The sequence below is a fragment of the Pleuronectes platessa genome, chromosome 13 (genome assembly GCF_947347685.1).
Source record: "Pleuronectes platessa chromosome 13, fPlePla1.1, whole genome shotgun sequence".
In the NCBI taxonomy this organism is placed as follows: domain Eukaryota; kingdom Metazoa; phylum Chordata; class Actinopteri; order Pleuronectiformes; family Pleuronectidae; genus Pleuronectes; species Pleuronectes platessa.
In genome coordinates, this window is record NC_070638.1 from 21,281,735 (window position 1) to 21,301,803 (window position 20,069).

Below are 20,069 nucleotides of genomic sequence, written 5' to 3' on the forward strand. Positions count from 1 at the left end.
TTATACAAACACAAAGACGTCATGCTGGCTAGTGTCATAATATTTCTAGCTTCGCAACCTCCTCTGAATAGCGGAGGTGTGAAAGCGATATTTCTAAGTCTCTAAGAGCCCGACAAGTCTAAACACAGAGGAGATATAGGCCTCGCACCAACCTTGAACAAGAAGCAAAATGGTGCTTCTAATTAAGATAGAACCTCAAGGCTGAGGGTACGATACTGAGGCTTTTCTATTTTCACGTTACAATCACCCACAAGAGTCCAATAAGTGCATTCCCTGATAGTATTTCTTTCCTGACACGTTACGCCTTTGCGGATTGGCCCCCCAAACAGAAATGCCACCCATTTCTCACTTCCACAATGGCTGTGAGAAGGAACGCCAGCAAGTATGCGTAAGATGTTCACTATAAATCTCAGACTATGTTTGGATTTGTATGTATGAGTTACGATGTTGGGCTTTACAGAAATACCCTTCAGTTTCACCAATGCCAGTGCAATTTTGTAGGTTTTAGTAGCACTAAGTTACAATTCCCAGGGCTTAAAAAACTCAGGCGTCCCCTGCAGCAAAGCCTGGCATGGGGGGAATTGGTCTGTCATTTGGTCCATTTGTATTCCACTGAAAGTTGGAGCTTAGAGACTCAGGTGAAGAATTTGAATGAGATCTGTTAGTACGCAGCGTCCTGTCTGCTCATCAGGGGGACTGACACAGCAGAATAGCTGGCAGGGCTGGAAAAGGTTATCTCAGCTAACATATTTCAATTACACATCCTGGTGGAGAGAGTTTTTGCTTGAAGAAACATTGCTGTTTTCTTGGGTTTCTTTTTGTACTGCTGCTTTAGGAGGTGTCCAAGTCAGAAATTTGAAGTCCTGCACACAGGCATATAGAGAAACACTGTATTGCACTCGAACAACCCTGTTGGACTCATTATGAAAAGGTAAAATAGAGAATACAAATTGACGCAGCAGAGCCAAACTTACATTCAAACATTCAGCTTCCCTGTTGAAACCGGGTAAAGCCTTGATTACCCACCATGCAAATCAGATGCTAATTTTGAGACACAGATGTTCTATGCTAGTAGTGGCTAATGAAACCTGGAGTTGGTAGCCTCAAGATGACTTGAGCAGTGGGCTTGGTAGTTCTTTTAAAGAGGTAAGGTTAGTAAGTTGTCTCTGAAACACTATTTATCTTATTTGTTGAAAGCATCTTCACGTCGCCAATGAAATGATTGGCTGGCGTACCTGTATGTCACTAACTGACCAGCCTGCCTGCATGCACCCTGGCCATGCTCTCACTGCACAGGACCAAAGTCATCAGTGAGAGACATACACAGTTGAAGCAGAGATAATAGCTAGAAGTAAGCGAGCGACTCATGGGAAGGCTGCTTCTAACAGTTCACAGACAGTGCACGTTGATATGTTTTGGGGTCGTAGCTTTGACAAGAAGGCCGATGGAGGGGGATGTGATGTGCCAGTTTATTTTAACCCTAACCCTATTTCCAGCCTGCTCTTGCTAGTTTCTCCAGGATGACTATCCCTAACTTGACTGACTTCATCCTAATGCAAAACACACAATTTTTATTTACAAAGATTGTCTCAGGCCCCAACTGTAAAATATTTATTATATTATACAAAAAAACACAAATGAAAATCCTACTCTCTTGGGGAGTTTGGCCCTTTGTGTGTCCACCCCTGCACCTACACTGCTGTTAAATAATGTAGGGCAAAATTGAAAACACGTAGATTGTACAAGGTGATTCCTACATCAGTACAGCTTTAGGCATGCTGGGTATCTTTACTACATAAGGCTGTTCTTAGGAAGATTAAACTTGCCACTTCTTTCTTCCAGCAGTCCTATCAACGTCACTAAAAGGGCCATACTTTACACCTTCCTGGGTGCAGTCGAAAAAACTGCTGCAATGCGTAGTTCCATGTCCTCTCTTCTCTTATGTATTCTACACAATTATGGGCCCTTTAATGTTTTCCATTTAAATGCATCTGCCTGTATTTTCCATTCGGAGTGTGGTGGGGGTTCTAAAAATATGATTCTGGATGATGGAGATGCAACCAGAGTACACTGTAACTACAGGGATTTAACATCCACTGTAAATAAGCATTGGACCTGAAACAAATATAAACCAAAGTGAAATTAATGACTTCATTAAACGTCATTAGATTAGATTTAAAGAATCAACACGAACATGTGGTTGCATAATTCCCACACAAGTCACGTTCTGTATTATGAGTCACTGAATGTGTCATACCATATCCTGTCTTCAAAAAAATTACGATGAGGATTAAAAATACAAATGTTAAATTTTGAGTGTACATGATAAAACACAGCTGCATTATGTTTTGGTCAGATTCCTAAAGCCTATAGCATTTATGTGCAGAGATGAATGCAACTTTAATTACTCTTCTCAGGGTTGAGCATGTGAGTTCAGCTGAAGTTAAGTACAGAGATGTGCTCTTGTCTTTTTGAAGGATTTTCTACTTATGGAAGACGTGTCTGGAAAAAAAAACCTTCAAGTCTTTAGAGGATTACGGGCTAATCAGAAAACAAAAGGCTTGCTTTGCTAAGAACCAAATGTAATTAGAGCGTATCACAATGAATCACTCACTGCGACCAGCTTTCTGCTGAGTTGTCCTCTCTACCTGATCCTTTTTCTGACAGCATTTATTGCAACAAATGTGCAACAGTAGACACTTGGGCCACTTATTACAAATGGTTATGTATCGGAGCCCTATCAGATCATGGACAACCAAATGAACATTTCGATTATGCACACTGTATTCGTCATCGGGTCTGTAAGTATCGACATTTAGTGCTGTACGCCCTGGGAATGCAGGTTCTTCCCATTAACAGTGATGACCCCTCTGTTTTGGTGCTTTATTTGCATTACCATTTCCTCTATATATACGATCAGAATTTCCTTTGAGTTAAGTTGGAGGTAAATAAAGTGTTTTTATTGAGCCAGTTTTATAATCGACACACTGAGCAGTGACTGATCTTCCTTAAGAAAAAGTACATCAGACTAGTTTTTACTACAGACGATCCATGGATATTTCGACATGAAATCCTCCCTGCTCAGTATTGTGCGAGCAGTCTCAGCGATGCGTGCTGGTTGGCGCCTTCAATGTGTTACAGACACTTTGAAGTAATGGAGATAGCAGCTCAGCTCTGCTCGACAGCTCTGGACCCACTGTTTTCCACCCCGTCTCTCCCAGCCAGCGTCAGTGCAGAAGAAAAAAGGGAGAGCGCTGCCGCATTCTCCGGAAGACATCCCAACTCCAACCTAATTTTCTGGAATGTTCGCAACTGAATTAAATGCACAGAGGAAGAAGGATGATTATTGAAGTTGTTGTTGCGAGAAATCCTGTGGGATTTAATGAGAGGATCTTCACTTAGATGTAACTGACAGGCAGGGGCACTGCACGGGGAAAAGGAAGACATCTTAAGAAAATGAAGATGTTCCAGACACCAGTGTTCAATGCTACACATGACAGGTAGCTCTAAACCCATCAATTCTAATTCCAGCTATGACAGAGACGCAATGACAGTGAGTACATACAGAGGTTATAACTGATTGATGTACACATGCTTGTTGTAATTATACACAGCGTCACGGAACAGGCTGCATGTAGCTGAAACTGCAAAACAAAATGACACTTCAAACAAAAGATGCAATAGACTAGAGGATAATGTCAGGGTGACAGCGATCCGTGAAGTTGTATATCCTATAGCATGAAAAGACTATTCTTATAATATGATTCACTCCATCAATGCTTATGCTGGCATGTGTATTGTTCAGGGCTCAAGGAAGTACAGTGTTGGTTTTGGTGCTATTTTGGACTTAATATTATTAACATTAATAAGGATTGAATAAACCGGTATAAAATATACCGGTGCTCTGCAGCAGCAGTGGCAGGGACTCGTCATTGTAATTGACACTGATAATTAGGGCTGCTCGATTAATCGCAATTTAATCGTAATTTCGATTATTGGGTCAAACGATCTCCAAACTACTTTAATCGAGTTGAAACGATTATTTTGCATTTTTGTCAGACCAGACCCGCATTTCTCCGCGCCGGTCAGTCGGTCATAGAATGTTACAGCATGCCATCATTAAGGGTTTGAATAACCGGGCACCGATATCCTGGTTTCACGGAGGAATAAGACATGCAGCCGTCATCGGTGTTTACCTGAACCGGAAGTGATTCACTTTATTGCGCACGCTCCAGTCGTTTAAAGCATAAAGCATAGACTTCAGAATATGGGCACATATTAATAATCATTTGAATAATGGTGATTTCGATATTGTTTAAAATAATCGTGATTATGATTTTTTCCATAATCGAGCAGCCCTACTGTTAATCACAACAACAATGCATTAATGACACCGGGTGTGTTCAGGACAATTGATTCTCCAATTCTCGGTTCGGCAAACTAAGTCGAGCTTCACTGAACTTTGAAAAAACAGGGTGAAGAGCAGCTCTTTGTGCAGCAGCAGCGCCAGCGGCTTGGCAGCAGGGTTCTACGGACTGAGTTAGGAAGTCGTCTCTGATCACCGCGGTTTAATCTCTGCAGGTCACTTTGACAGATTCATAAAGGAAGTTGTCACCAGCACAACAGGCGAAAGAAACGACCCATTCCAAACAGGCAGGTTAAGAACAAGCACTGCACTGGTAATCTTTAGTAGAAACAAAAGACTGAATCCACATCAACCCTGAGCTTTTGGCTCCCAGTGTTCATGCTGCATGAGAAACATCAAGGGAGAAAATAGCGTTTGTATACGGTATTAATGATTCATTAACCCACTCGACATAGCTCTATTTGCCTAATGTGAAAATAAAAAGTAGTCATTGAGAAAGAGGACCTTCATTAATCTACAATCTACATTTAATCGGGGATTTGTGTAAATTGAGGTGATCACTAAAGTTCTTCACATCCCTCTAAATTGGACATGCCAGTACCATTTTTTATATGAATCCATCAAATCGTTGTCAACATGTCTCACAAAAACCCACAAACGTCAGCTGACTGACATTGTCAACATAGAGCCACTACACTGTATTGTGTATGGCTGTTTGTGCTCTTCAAATCCTGGCTCTGGCTTTTTTATGATCCCATGTGCTTGTAGGGAGTTGAGAACAGGCCTTTGCCAGCTAGTCACTTAGCTGTCATCTCTGCCTGATGATGTCATGAATCACTAACTCAGCCCAGAGATGGGGATTTCGGGCCCGACGCGGTCAGCCATCATGAATACAACCCCCCTCCGGCCTCCTTATCTGCGGGATTTTGAGTGAGCCAAATTGTCCATAAATTTGGAACATGGAGTCATAAATGTCAGGAAAAGGGAGGAAAACAGACGGACGAATTTCTCCAGCATGATGGCAGTGCCAATGATTACTACCGAGAGTGTGTGAGGAGGGAGCGAGATGGAGAGCGAGAGAGAGAGAGAGAGAGAGACAGAGGCTGGGCTGAAGTGATGCTTAAGGATTGTTGAAGACAGAGAGCGGGACTATAGGATAATGAAAAAATAAAGAATGAAGAACTCCAATGTGGAGCAGTTTAGTGAATGAGGGAAAAAGGAGAAAACATAAATGTGCCACTGTGTGCAACTTCGGTGCTGGTTCACACCTGGAAATAACAAGGCTCTTCGGTGAACTCACCCATTACTCTTTGAGAACCGATCACTCCGACTCCAACCAGAGGTAGTCTGGTCCGTACGTGAGCACATTCTTACATACAACAGAGTGTACATGGATGTGACCTGAGCCATATTAAAGAAGCGCCCACTCAACTGTGTAGCGTCAAGCCTAGTTCACACTACACAATTTTTGCCTGATTACCAATCGCTAGGTGCGAACTCTTCAAAGATTTGATTAGAGAGACTCTGTCGTTTTGAAGATTTGCTGCAAGCTGGTCCACCAAACAGGTCCATCTGGTTCGGATAGTCTGGTTCAGCTTGGGCTCATTAAGATTTGTCATTTGGCCCTGGATGCATTTTGACAGTAAAAGTCGGGGTCCTAGCTGCTCTATAGTCTCTACCAGTAATTTCCCCTGAAGCCCTTTCACCTTTCATCCAGCCTGATGTGTCGTCAGGATCACGCGGTGTATCTTCTCGCGTGTGTTTTCCAAAAAAAAAACCAGTCTGGGTTCCTTCTTGTGATTCCCCCGTCGCCAGTCAGTTGTGTAGTATGTACTCACTACGACTGCAAGATCACAACACAAGTCGTGAAGTGTGAACTGGGCTAAACAGGAAATAAACACCTCTTAGCTTTCTCCAATTGCAGCTTTGTCCAAAACTTTGAAAAGGCGACTGTATTATATGAGTGTGTAATATACATCAAACATCCTAAGATTGGATATCCATGCAACACACCTGGGAATAGACTGAGTCTTATTTTGATGTCTTTGTCTTTTGTTCATTTCCTGTACCGTAATGAGCTAAATCTATTAATAGAGGGCTCTTTTATGGGATGATGTTAATAGCCATATTTGAGTCTGTTGAACTGAAGCTGTGGTATTTATAGAAATGAACAGTAATGGTGACCCCACCATCCAAATTAAAGTCGTTGAATTGTCCAAAACAGTGTTCAAAAATGTATCACAAAAGTTTCAAAGATATCTCGTCAGCTGGATCTTAGGAAAAACGCTATGGAAATGTGTACGTTTCCATTTGAATTAAAACATAAAACCATAAAATATATTTTTAATTAAATGTTTCACTTCATTTAAGCACTTTATGACTTCTATAGAGTTTGGAACAAGCAGACACAGGATGGTAAACTTGATATGGAGAAATGATATGATTCAAATTTGGATTGTTAACTTTCTACCTATGTGGTTTTGGGTAAATACCTTCTGACTTTATTCTCGAAACATTGTGACTGCTCTCTTGTACAATTAAGACTTTATTATCTCACAGTATTATGACTTTAGTCTTGTGATATGTATAAATGTCTATTAATATTTTCGTCCTTAAAGTTTCCCGAATACTCTTTTGTAGTATGTCGATATGATGTTACGATGATTACATTTACAGCTGCTATTAAAGGGTTATCGGCATTACTCTGTCTCGCACATGCACTGGAATACAATCTGTTCAAAATGTGGATGTGAACATTCCTGGAGGTGGTAAACAGGGTTCTGCATATGTTCTACCAAAGGAGCAGCTCTGCACATCACCACCAGAGGCAAAATAGAAGGATGTAATATACCATTTTGCAAGAACAGCGCACACTTGGGGATACCAATACAACAGCTAACTCGTAGCTCATCTGCCCACTGTCACTGACACATCTGGTCTTGATAATAAATACTTGATTCCTTCAATATTTCCAGAGGGACAGATATTATACAGAGATACTGTGGAAAGGGGAAAGAGACAGGTGCACAAAGCTGTTCTAAAAACAGCAGAAAGAGAGTTATTGCAGTTTGTCCTGTTGAATTTAATGCGGTCAGCAGTTGGAGCAGCAGTACAGGCTCTGACAAGGAACTCATGGAGGCAATTAAGATATTTTTAAACCCCTCAGTACCTGATTACATCAACATTTGTTCTACTTCTCCGAGTTTTCACACAGCCAAATCTGAACACAGACATTCTTTACGGCTCCAGATCACCAGGGAGTTTTCAGATGTTGTTATGTTTCCTTCAGTCATTCAGTGATAGTTGTCTATAGATTCATGGGTTCATAGCAAACAGAATACAATAGTTATTCAGTAGTGAATAAAATATACAAATAAAAATGTATACAATATAATACATATTTCACAATAAAAGAGTGAATAGATGTTGAAAACTATACTGAAAATCAATCATAAAGAAAAAATTATTTAAAAGTAAACAGATTCATTTTAAGAGTGTGAAACAGTCTTCACATTTAATTCATTATCCGATTCCTGTGTTTGTATGTGTAACAGCTGTGACTCGTTTAAAAAATAAATTAAAAAAAGCTTGTTTTTAAAAATGTTTTTAAACAAACCATAACTCAAAAGCGACTACAGACACTCAAAGTCAAAGACACAGGTGGAGATAAGTCTATATCAATTATTTGTCAAGAAAAACCGCTGTGGTTCAAGTCACATTCGCCTGTGATTGCTTGTGTAGCCGGTGATGCTGAACTTAGCAGTTAACTTGTAATTAGACCTCGCTGTGCAAACCAAACAAAGAAAGCGGTATGTAGCCTCCATGTCGTTGTTGTTGGTTCTGGCTCATGCTTATAACACAAAGCAACAGTGGGCATGTGCAAAGTGAGCTGTAACGTCATAGTTTTGGTAAAAGCTCCAACCTACAAGAACAGGGACACAGAAAGTAGTTTTAGTGACTTAAAAGCCATCTGCATGTGAACGAGAGGCTTAGGTGCAGCACAAATAATTTTGTTTTGCTAAATACTGCAGACATTAGTGTGGACAGGGTGTAAATCAGTTATTTCTTCCAAAATGAGAGACGTTTAAAACACCTTGTTTATCATCCAGTTTTCAGCAACAGCGTTACATTTTATAGTTTCCCCCAGTCCCACTTTTATCTAGTCCCAGATGAGATTGGATTTTGGGATGTTTAGTTGTATCAGCACTACATTCAAAGCATAGTTTGTCTGTAAAAACAGCTGAGATTAAAAAACAAATAATAATAATTCATGCATATCAACGTGAGACATTTTGGTCTCCATTTTTTTCTTTTGCACATTCAGCTCTTTGCAGCTTTTAACGCTTCGCGACCAACAGTAGTAGTAGTGGGATGAAACAAGCTCTAAAACAGACCAGCTGAGGAATGTACTCAGTAAACAGAATGATAACAAAGTTAATGTGGCCCTTCTACTTCAGCCGAGTGTCAGTAAAGAGAGGAGACGAGAGGAGGAGATGAGGGAGGGTGGAAGTAACAAGACATGCAGAAAAAGACAGACAGGAACACACGGAGACACACAAAACCCGAGAGAGAGCCAACGAGGCCAGCCCCGACTCGCTAGTCCAGAAGAGAAAGATCACACTGAGAGAAAGCAGCTGACATACACGGAGAGAAGGATGGAGAGAGACGGACAATTGTGTCATCTGGGATCACTGAGCGCTGTAGTAGGCTCGAGTCTTGTCAGTTGGGCTCAGCTCAGGTCGGCTTGGCTCCAGGCCTCCTTGCTGTCTCTCTGCCAACAACAGCACATGGGAATACCATTCAGCAGCAGACCAACAATCCTAAAAGGTCTCCTTATCTGGCTTTAGGAGGAAAGGAAATAATAGGTTTAGTTTCCCAGAGGCTTCACACTGGCATTATATTTGCCCACTGGTTCATAATGGAACTAAAATGATCTTCACAACGGAGGGCTCCTGGCAAACCTGACGCAGTTTTTCGAGCTGTGTCTTCTGTGCCAACTCTATTCTCAGTATAATGTATTCCAGTAGTTTCTTGTCTTTGTTTTTTTTTTTTTTTGGAGATTCCACTGTTACACATACACACGGGTGAAATGATAACCACACTACTTGAGTTTCTTTCCTCATTTTGGCTGGGGTAGTAGTACATCTCCACGTGTCTGCTACAGCAAAGTAGGAGCTGTTCTGCCTAAAGTACCCATCAGGGAAAACTCAGCTTTTATTCATAATAGCATGAGGCGAGTAAAGCCAGGCATGTCTCCTTGAATTATAGCTCGTGGCTCTTTTGTTAATACCAGGGAGTTTACACTTGCCTTTAAAGCTAATGCTGAAAGTATGCACAGTGGCAAAACAAAAACCATATGTTTAAATTATCCTTAAGTGTCCTTTTCTAATTGTTGCTCATCATGTTTCAGTCAGAAACAAAGGAAGGCCTGGTGCATGCCCAATATGCTGGAAGTGTAATGACTTAAAAGCTGTTGTTCCATATTTTTTGATAATGCAAACATTACAAACTTCCTTTAACCAAGTGTCATGTTACAAATAGTTTAATTAATTCATATATAAAGCATTCTTGCTCAGTTCAATGCACTGCTACAGCCTTGGCTTCAGCCTATGGACTAAAACTATATAAGAATGAATGAAATTGATTACTTAAATCATTTATTTAATTGTGCAGTACCTTAACTCTTCTATGAAGTTATAAAAAGAGGTAATACTGATGCTAATCCTTAAACACTTCCAAGTTTCTGTTTCAGCCACACTTCACTTGTAAAGGTAAAGAGTTCCTCTGGCTCTCTTGCCACCCTGTAGGAGGAGCAACTGTAGAGCAACTCCCCCACTGTTTTCAACATAACACTCATTCAATTGAACTGGGAAATGAGAGACTTGAATCCCAGTTAATTTGTTATATACTGTGCTTACTCTCAGTCAGGACTTATCAACTTATATCTTTATCTCCTCAAGGCTACTGACATGAGAGGATCTTATTACCTGATTGTTTGTTACACAGAATCACAAGGGAAGATGTCCTGGGAAACTGCCTTGAAAGGGACAGGCACCGTCAAAAATCGTGGCAGGTGATTGGATGAGACCTCTGCCTGTAACAGCCTAACTTGAACAAATCCAATTAACTGTCACTGTCCCTACCACAGACTGTCATCACAATCACTCGTAGCAGAGTAGTTGTACTGACTGGTCAATGTGGTTCGACCACAAATGCAAAGCTTGAAACCCAGCCAGATTCTCACATGATCTCAGGATATGGAGAGAGAATCCAGGTGCCTCACAATCTAAAATATATTGTTATAGGGGCCATATAAAGATATGAAGGTAATTTTGTATATACATATGTTATAGTTGGGAGCGGGCAGTGCGCGTGAAAATCAGCACATAATATATTTGGCTCTGGAGTTAAGGAGCTTTCGAAAATACCCTTATCAGCTTTATCTCAAAGTGGTGCCCATTTGTAACAGAAACCCTGAATGGAATCGCAGATGTGGACATTTTCCAGGCAGGAACTGTCTAATGACAAGATGCTATAGGCTGCATTGTCGGGGAAATGAGTATTGGAAATGTAACATATGGCACTGTTCAGTCAGCAGAATGGGGCGGACAGAAAACCAACATCCATTATTTTAACTCGGGAGCGCTCTTACATCATTCTAAGAAGGGTCGATCCACTTGTAAGTGTGTAGCTACTCCAGATAAACAGGTACGCCTCTGTAGTTGTGTAGCTGCTCAATCCCAAGGGACATACACAGACATTTTTAAAGCTCAATGAACTGTCGGATAAGTCAGAAGCTGACCTAATATAAGATATGATGACTTCAGGATTGATGTGACTTTTAATCTTTAATTTCTTCTTAATGTTTCGTGCGACTCTCCTTACTGTATAGATATAACAGTAATTTGCAAGAGTGCAACATTAATTTAGTTTTTTCAAAATTTTCAGTGTAATTATCAGTCTTACTTACAAGCATGTACTTTAACAACAGTTTGACTGTTATGATGAGATAATATTGTCTAACAGTCAAGAGACCAGAAGACTTTTGTTTTTAATAGATTTTTAAATTTCTACTTTTTTTTTTATTTCCTCTGACAATACGTATTGAACTTTTAACTTTTTATGTCCAAACTAGGCTTTAATGGGTTTGACTCACTTTTAGAAATGAAATTAATGTTGGCATGAAAGGGAACGGCTGAATTGATAAATTAGGTATATCATCTAATTTATTGTTATAGTCACAAATAATTAACCGTTAATTTTAGAATAGGAATTAATAATTCAAATTATCAAAAATAATTGGGAATTCCTGTTATGTTGTTGGTGTTGAAATGTAGTTCTAATTCCATTACAACTACTTTTATACCACCGATGATAAAATAATATAGCGACAGCGATGGGGGGCATCGGTGCATATTGAAGCGGAATCAGACAGGACAACAGTATGTTCCTGAGAAACCATTTATAAAACCATTAACTCTAATATAATGAATAGCAATCATTACTGAGCAGCAGTGTAAGAATCAATATGATAATGATGTGAGGAAGTGAGGCTGAAGTGCTGAAGTATTCAGAGTTTAATGAGAAAGCAAAAGGAGGGTGTGCGAGGATGTAAAAGGTGTGAGTGTGTGCGTGCACTGAGGAGAGGGAAAAGGAGAGAAGCTTTAAATGTTCTCTTAAACTTGTGATTATGGTTTTTCCCATAACTTATTTGGGCTTGTAAAGAAAGAAATACAATATATATGAAAATGGGCATCTGTATACGTGAGACCAAATGCCAGATTGTCAGATGGTGAGAGTTGCTAAGTAGCAAAGCTGCCAATGTGAATATGATGAGCCTCTAATGGTGAGGTGAGTATAACGGCAGATTGAGGCACAGGTGTTTCCTTTGCGATGGCAATTCATTTGAACATAACAGCTTTTTGTCTCTATTCTAATTACACATGAAACTCCCCCAGTTCCTCAGTCATTATCTACGCATGCCACCAGGGATAAAATGGCATGTGGTGAATAGGTTTGCAATGCTCAAAAGGGCATAGTTAACATTTAAATTACTTGACAGCATCTAATTTTGTTCTTTTTCCCCCCCTCTTTCTCCACGTACCCTATCCCTGTGCCCATTACACTCCTTGCAGATGAGTTCAAAGCCTTCCTGAAGCGCCTGCCCACCGACCGGTTCATGAACGTGTCCATGATTGCCAAGCTCTGGTCGACTGACTTGTCCCTGCAGAAGCGCTACGCCCAGCTGGAGTCCAGCACAGCGCTGGTCCTGGGAAAGGCCCAGAAGATCATCAGGAAACTGTTCACCCTGAGCAAACGTTGCCCCAAGCAACCTCGAATCAGCCTGCCCCGAGAGAGGTAGCCCACCGGGACACACTGACAGAAAACAAACCAATGAAGGAGGCGTAATTACTCATTACAGGAAGTTTAGCTGGCTGCTCTGTGTGGATTCACCACAGCTGCAGGCTCTCTTACAGTTTGCCTAGAGTGGGGCACGCTAGGAAAAGCCCGCAGCTACTGTCTGGATCGAGCCCAGCTGAAAATTTAACAGAAGTTATACATTCAAGATGGTGGGACACACGAGGCCCCGAAACTGGCATTGTGAATTCAGCTGTTTCCGCTTTAGCTCGTCTCTGCTGTCAACAGATTATACACCAACAAATATCTTACTGGGTTAAAATGATGGACATAAAGTAGGAGCCGCAGCTGTATCTTGCAACATTTGTATAATAGACCACAAAAGTTTGAGGATGCTTTGAGGTATAAGTATAACCATAAATAAAAGTAGGTAATTAGATGAGAAAAAATAACATTTTAAATGAATTTATAGCCAGACTAAAAGGGTAGGTCATTGGTTTGCTTTAGAAAATGTCCCCTGTCGCCCTCAGGTCTTCAGGGAGATTGCGTCAGAGTCGTGGACCAGAGCAATAAAAAGAAGCCTCACTGTGGGTTTTTGTTCTGACTTTGGATGTAATTAAAAGGCCACTTCAAAAAGACCTGGGGCTTCTGGAAGGTTCACAGGGTAAAAGCATCTGATAAAAAGGAAGGACCAGTACCATTAAGAGCTTTATAAAGCAATAAAAGGATTTTAAAATCAATCGTGAAGCAGACAGGCAGCCAGTGCAGAGACTCAAAACTCAATGTAATGTGTGATCCATGTCTGGTAGGCACACGAGCAGCTGAGTCTCTATGATGAGCACAGACATGTTGAAATCATGAAGGTGACAAACAGAAGTTAGGGATCATCTCAAAGGGCATGTTAATGGTTAAAAGGAAGGTTTTCTCTCAGTTTCTTTCAACTGTTCTTTGAAACATCAGAGACCAGTATCATTTTGTTGGATTCTATTTAGTTTGCTCACTTCTAAATATATGTGTGACCAAAGAGTATCGATTGTAAAACACATCAATGCAGAGAATGAAGCAGATGAGAGACACTGACAATATCAAGTATAAACTAAATAGATATAATTTGGCAGGGTACATTAGGTACAGGTGTTGAAAATATGTATGTAGATCATTTTCACTGTCTAATATTGTTGTGATCATTAAGGCAGGCATCCCCCAGGTTGACCAGACTTATTTAAAAGGGATAGAAACGTTTTAATCCATGCTGTCCACTGCAAATGTCAATCATAGTTTACAGACTGAGCCCCAAGTTCAGCTCTAACCTTCACCGATGGGGAGGGAAAGGCTCACCAATGTGGTAAACAGATAAATGGGATGATATGATGGTGACATAGAGAGAGAGAGAGAGAGAGAAAAGGGAGTTGAAGGCTCTCGTTACTGGTTGTGGAGACCATTGTGGGGGGAGGGACGTACTATTGTGGCACGCTGTAATCAAGTTCTTCCCTGGACTCACAGCTCGGCACTTGTTTACAGAGGACTTTAATTTCCCTGACAGTCCTGTTCCTCTTCCCATCACTCCATTTCCCCCCCTCTCTTGCACTCAAGTGCTTTCCGTCTCTATTTCTCGCCCTTAGCTACCTTTGTGTCACTTTGCTCTCTCTCTGTGTCTCACCCCTGTCAGTCAGAAGCTTAACCCCCTGCACATCAGTTACAGCCAGTTTGGGCTGCTCGGCTGAAAGCTCACTGCTTTTTCCGGCTCAAACCTATTTGTTTTATCATCATTCATTTTGGTCCATTTACAAAGGCCTGGGGAGGGGAAGGGGATTCTTGGAGTATTTGGGCAATGTTGTGTGAGGATTCTTGAACGTAGCGCTGGGATAGAATCTCTGCAGAGCCAATTTTTACTCTGAACTTGTTGCTGTACCTAATTGTATGGTAATTTATGTATTTCTGCAGTTTCATCTCTAATGCAGTCAAACTAAACAGCCACTCCTCTAACTGTCAAACTGATTGTTAAAATGAAATGACAGAGTAATACTTTAAATGAAATGATATTAATAATGGTAGCAGCACCAGTCAATAATAATAAATATAATAGTTGAATAGTGTTAGATCTGAATCCTGACGTTTTGAATTCAGAGATAGCTACAGAACACATACTGAGAATTCAGCCAATAGGGTACCGCTGTCAGTTTTTGGAGCCTCCTGAGGCACCTACCACCACCTAAACCTGCAGCCAGTCAATCGTAGAGGAAACTTAATGTTCAACCCATGGCATCTGACCGGCCATCCAGAAAACGTTTGAACAAAAGACGCTGCCTGACATGGCTGCCATCAACTCGTGTCAGGCTGTGATGAGCTCCACCCACAGCCCCAACCTCATGCTCTGACTGAATGGCTGGTTGTTCATTTTGACAGAGATATCTGTCAAAAAATTCCTACTTCTATACCATTTCATAATTCACCTTATTTCTTGGTTAGATTTGTTTGTCATTTAAAATATTCCATAAGTCAGCATCCAAGATTGAAGAAAATTAAATCAATTGATTCTGATTAATTTCTCAACTGATTAACCTTATTTACTCTAAATCAGCTCCTTGATAAGGTCTCTTTAACTTTCCAATCACTGTAAGATGAGGCAACGCACTCAGAGATGACTAATATTATTTTTATATAAGCAGTTATATTATATAATATATAAGATATATGTACTTCACAAAAGTATGAGTTATTTGTTTACTTTATATATATTGGTTGGCCTTAGTAAGACCTAGAGCATGAATTAAGATAAAATATGCCTGTCAATTTTGATTTAGTGACAGGTCGGACTCATCGGGTTGTCACATATTCGGTTAAACTACACCTGCCGACCTTGCCAGTTGTGGTTGCTACTAGCAGATGACCTACCTGAAGTTATATGCATAAGTCCTGACATCACATCAGGGTGAGACAGGGAAACACTTGTGTCCACACTCAACTGCACACAGTTGTCAGGAGTCGTTTTAGTAGTGTTATGTTACTTGTTACCTACAACTATTCATATTTAACCTGATACAAAGCTGCAGTGTTGTTCTTTTCTCTGTCTCCTCTGCAGGTCCACAGGGTTTTGGCTGAACAAGGCTCAGTCTCTGTTGTACTGCAATGAGCACGGAGTGCTGGGCTCCTTCTCTGAGGAGGTGAAGCGCTGCAGCTGCCCTGTGGAGCAGCCCACCTGCCAGGAAGCCATCCCCTGCATCGTGGGCACATCACCCACCTCCTGCTCCTCCTGTGCCACTGATAATGCGACCCGCTGTGGAGCCTGTCACCATGGCAACTTCCTCCATCTTGGTTCCTGCCACCCGAGCATTGCGGCATCCCTGGACCACTATCTGAACTTGGACCTGGACATGCCTGATGCTGAGGTTCCTGGAGTTTCTAATATTTGTATTCCATTGGTCCTCAAACCTCTTTGGACCGCATGTTACATTACCTGATTACCCTAAAGATAATGGGGAAAAGTTGAATAACAACAAATATGAGAGCACCACAAATGGTTTATTTATACATGGATGCTAGAATGCTGCAAACATTTTCCAATCTCTGACAAATACAAACATGAAATATGGTTTTGTAAAGTGAGCCTATAAATCAAACGTATTTACAGTATTTATCGCTTTCATTATTTTCTCCCTTCTCAGACTCAAAACATTCTAAGTATGCAAAAGTCAGTGCATAAGTTAATAGTCAAAGCCAGATGCATACAATGTACACAACAGAACGAGTTCAGGCAAATACTTGAAGTATTAGAGACAAATACAGATCTCGCTCTGAATCAATTTTACTGTGTGTGCAGTATGTGTGAAAGAAGCTTCTTACAAAAGTTGAACTAAACAGATATGGATTAAATACCTTTCATTATTCTCTTCTCCTTTTTTATAAAGTGCAGGAAGTGTATATTGTTATGGAAGTTTTCTGGAAACTGGTAAAGTCATTTCAGTGTAGACTTGATGGATCAAGGAGACGAGAAGGTCCAACAATTCAAAGCTAACAGAGTAACATGAGTAATTCTCACTGCTCCCCAAAGTCTGACGATGTCTCCCACAGCATCTCAGCATTACTTCCTCTAATTGCGTCACCCATTCTAATAGCACATCCATGAATGACGAGAATTGCTGTCACTCTCTATGTTACATGTAGGTGTTTGTATCCTATTGGATAGCTAAGCCTAAAGTACAAATAGTCCAAAGACTAAATAAAAGTGTAATATTAAAATGTGCAGGAGTTGATCTAATCTTACCTGTGGATCTGTATTTATCTCTCTTCAGGTGAAGTACCTGCTTCAGCGACTGGACAGCAGAATAGAGGTCCATGCCATCTACATCAGCAATGATGTCCGTCTTGGAAGTTGGTTCAATCCTGCCTGGAGGAAGAGGATGTTGTTGACACTCAAGAGCAACAAGAATAAGTCTAATCTCATTCACATGCTGATGGGCATTTCTTTCCAGATATGCTCGACTAAGAATTCTACCCTGGAGCCCGTGCCTGCGATTTACGTGAATCCTTTTGGTGGGAGTCACTCAGAGAGCTGGTTCATGCCAGTGAACCAGCCTGACTTCCCTGACTGGGAGAGAACTCGACTGGACGCCGTTGTCACGGCACAGTGTTACAACTGGACACTGTCTCTGGGCAACACATGGAAGTCCTTCTTTGAAACGGTTCACATCTACCTGCGAAGCCGCATTGTCACGGATGATCCAACAGTGAATGAAACGCTCTTCTACGAACCGTTGGACTTAGATGACCAGACGTCCAACCTGGGGTACATGAAGATCAACACGCTGAAGGTCTTTGGATACAGCCTGCACTTTGACCCTGAGGGCATCAAGGATCTGATTCTCCAGCTGGACTATCCCTACACGCAGGGTACACAGGATGCCGCCTTCCTGATGTTGTTGGAGATGAGAGATCGGGTTAACCGACTTTCTCCCCCAGCCCCGCAGCCACTGGACCTGTTTTCTTGCTTGTTGCGCCACCGGCTGAAGATGTCGGCCGGTGAGGTGGCTCGCATCAAGGACGCTCTGCAGATTTTCAACTCCAAGCTTCCGAATGCTTCTCCTGAACCCGAGCTGGCCCAGCTGTGCAGCTAGCTGTCTCACTGATGACAAGATTCAAGTCCAGGAATAACACAACAAGACTGAGTTGCTGCTTCAGGGGCAAACCCAACCTGAGAAGGGGAGGTCCCTCCATGTTGGCTTTTTGGATCCAAGTCCTCTTGATTAACACCCGACTCTAAAGGGGGACTTGGCTTTTCCTGCGGCCACTCCTGGTTGGTTTTCTGGTCCCATTTTTATTATTCATTTTTGGTGGAGAACAGCTGATGCCTGGAGGTTTACGTTTGCCATGTCTGCCCTGATTTTGGTGACCACAGCGACTGATTGAAGAGACTCCCAAACGTTGGCAGGTTAGGTCGATTGTAACCTCAGAGAGCCGATGTCATTATATATACCTTAGACCTCTGCCTTTCAAAGATGAAGCTGATTTTCAGATACAAAGAAGAACTCAAAAGGGGTCAGTGGAAGAAGATTTCCCCTTTTCTACGCCTATTTTCTTTGGCTAAAGAACAATCTTGGGGAAGCGGAAATGGAATAATATCATATATGTGTTGAATGAGTTATGTTATGCTTAACAGTTAAAAATTTGATAATCCTGAACCTGTTACTGTCTTAGAATATTTCTTTTTAATCCTTGCTTTCCGTTTTAATCTGGCATTTGAGTGAGAAGCCAGTTAGTGATGTTGTGTCCTTGGTGGTGTGTCTGTACCAAAAGAAGGTGAACACATCAGAAAACTGGATGGCAAAGTATCCTAAACGATCAGTTCTTTTTTTAGCAGAAAATCATCACGAAGTCTTCTGATGTGGTGACAAAAAGGTCGGCAGATAAAACGCTGTAAATAAAGCTCCATCTAACCCTGAGTGTGGACAAGTGCACATTGCTTTTTAGATAACCGAGTGCAAAGACCAAAAAAATGTTTATAACAAAAACAAATTCATGCCTTATATGGAAATTCAATGTTACGATAAGAAGCACATCTGGTTTTTGTGTTTGGTTCTCGGCGGAGGCTGTATTGCTTTTTATATCTCAGTATTCCTACCAAGAAAGAACAGCAGACGTTCTTCAGGCTATGTGGTATTGTAACTTTCCCATGTAAATGCCAGTCACACTTTTTGCAGATACTTGTTATGATTTGGTGTTGTGAAACTTATTGAGTCACTATCACACATTGCACACCAGTACTTACGATTACTGTTATTGTTCTGCAAAATCCTTCTTTCTCCAATTAGACAATTCTGATGGAATTTATAAAAAAAGTCAAATTGTTTGGTTTAGTCTCAGGTCTAAGAAAATTATTTTTTTTCCGTTTTCTTTTCACACGTGGGTCCGTTGTCAGCTACCAGTTACCACGGCGAATGGACTAACTTTGATTTCTGCAGGGCAGTGATGATAGGCCTGTTACCTTGAGAGCTCAAGAACTTGATATGATTTTACATTAACGTCACTAATTTCTCACTAAAAGTCAGTAAACCTTGTCATTGTCATTTTCAGGTGTTCTTCTGTGCTCAGCTTGCTTAAGTAAATACACGGTGGTTTACCTAACTGGCATCCTTCTCCTTGTTTCAATACTAGCTTTCTGTTCTCCTTGTAACATGTACATTGCATAACATGTTGATAAATATATTACAGCACAGGTTGTCTTTGAAGTGTTGACAAATCCCTCCACTGTCTTTGCCATGCAACACATCACTCCACACTGATTTGCTGACAAAATGGTGCAGCACAAATGTACACAGGAGGTAGAGGTGCTGATGTTCTGAGGGAAAAAAAGAAGAAAAAATGCTCTAATCAGAAGCAAAATTATCAAGTACAAATTATGTTTTAATGATAGAGAAAATAAATCACCCAAAAAAAAAACTCCAGGCCCAGAATGTGAAATTAATTAACATAAACTGTCACTCTTCGCACTAATTTATTTTGTGTCAGAATTTCTGTCACAGCTATGAAAAACAAGATCTGAAATTATATTTTTTACAATTTCAAACTGTGAAAAAGGGCCATAAGGACATAATGCCTAGAAATGTCCTTAGGGCCCCTTTTCACAATGTATAACCATGTGTTATGTTGTAAATAGTTGTATCTTAAAGTTGTCTTTATCAAAAGAACATTACGTACTCGTTACCTAGTTACACTCAGTATCTTGTTTATTGTGTTCATCTTGCTAAGACTTCTGAGGCTACTGACTTGTTTTGTGTTATACAGAATATAAAGTTGAATCCACACATTTATTTAACAGTTTCAACAAATATAGACTTCATGAAGGTAA

At 40.8% G+C, this 20,069-nt stretch overlaps 1 protein-coding gene across 1 annotated transcript in view; it reads left to right on the forward strand.

Moving 5' to 3' along the window:
- Nucleotides 1-19,436, forward strand: part of brinp2 (bone morphogenetic protein/retinoic acid inducible neural-specific 2) — a 210,646-nt gene extending 191,210 nt beyond the window's left edge. Inside the window, exons 7-9 of the mRNA XM_053438689.1 lie at nt 12,502-12,724; nt 15,807-16,113; nt 17,017-19,436. Of these exons, the coding sequence (XP_053294664.1) occupies nt 12,502-12,724; nt 15,807-16,113; nt 17,017-17,838 (1,352 nt within the window). The 3' untranslated portion in view covers nt 17,839-19,436. The remainder of the gene's footprint in view (nt 1-12,501; nt 12,725-15,806; nt 16,114-17,016) is intronic.
- Nucleotides 19,437-20,069: the final 633 nt, after the last annotated feature.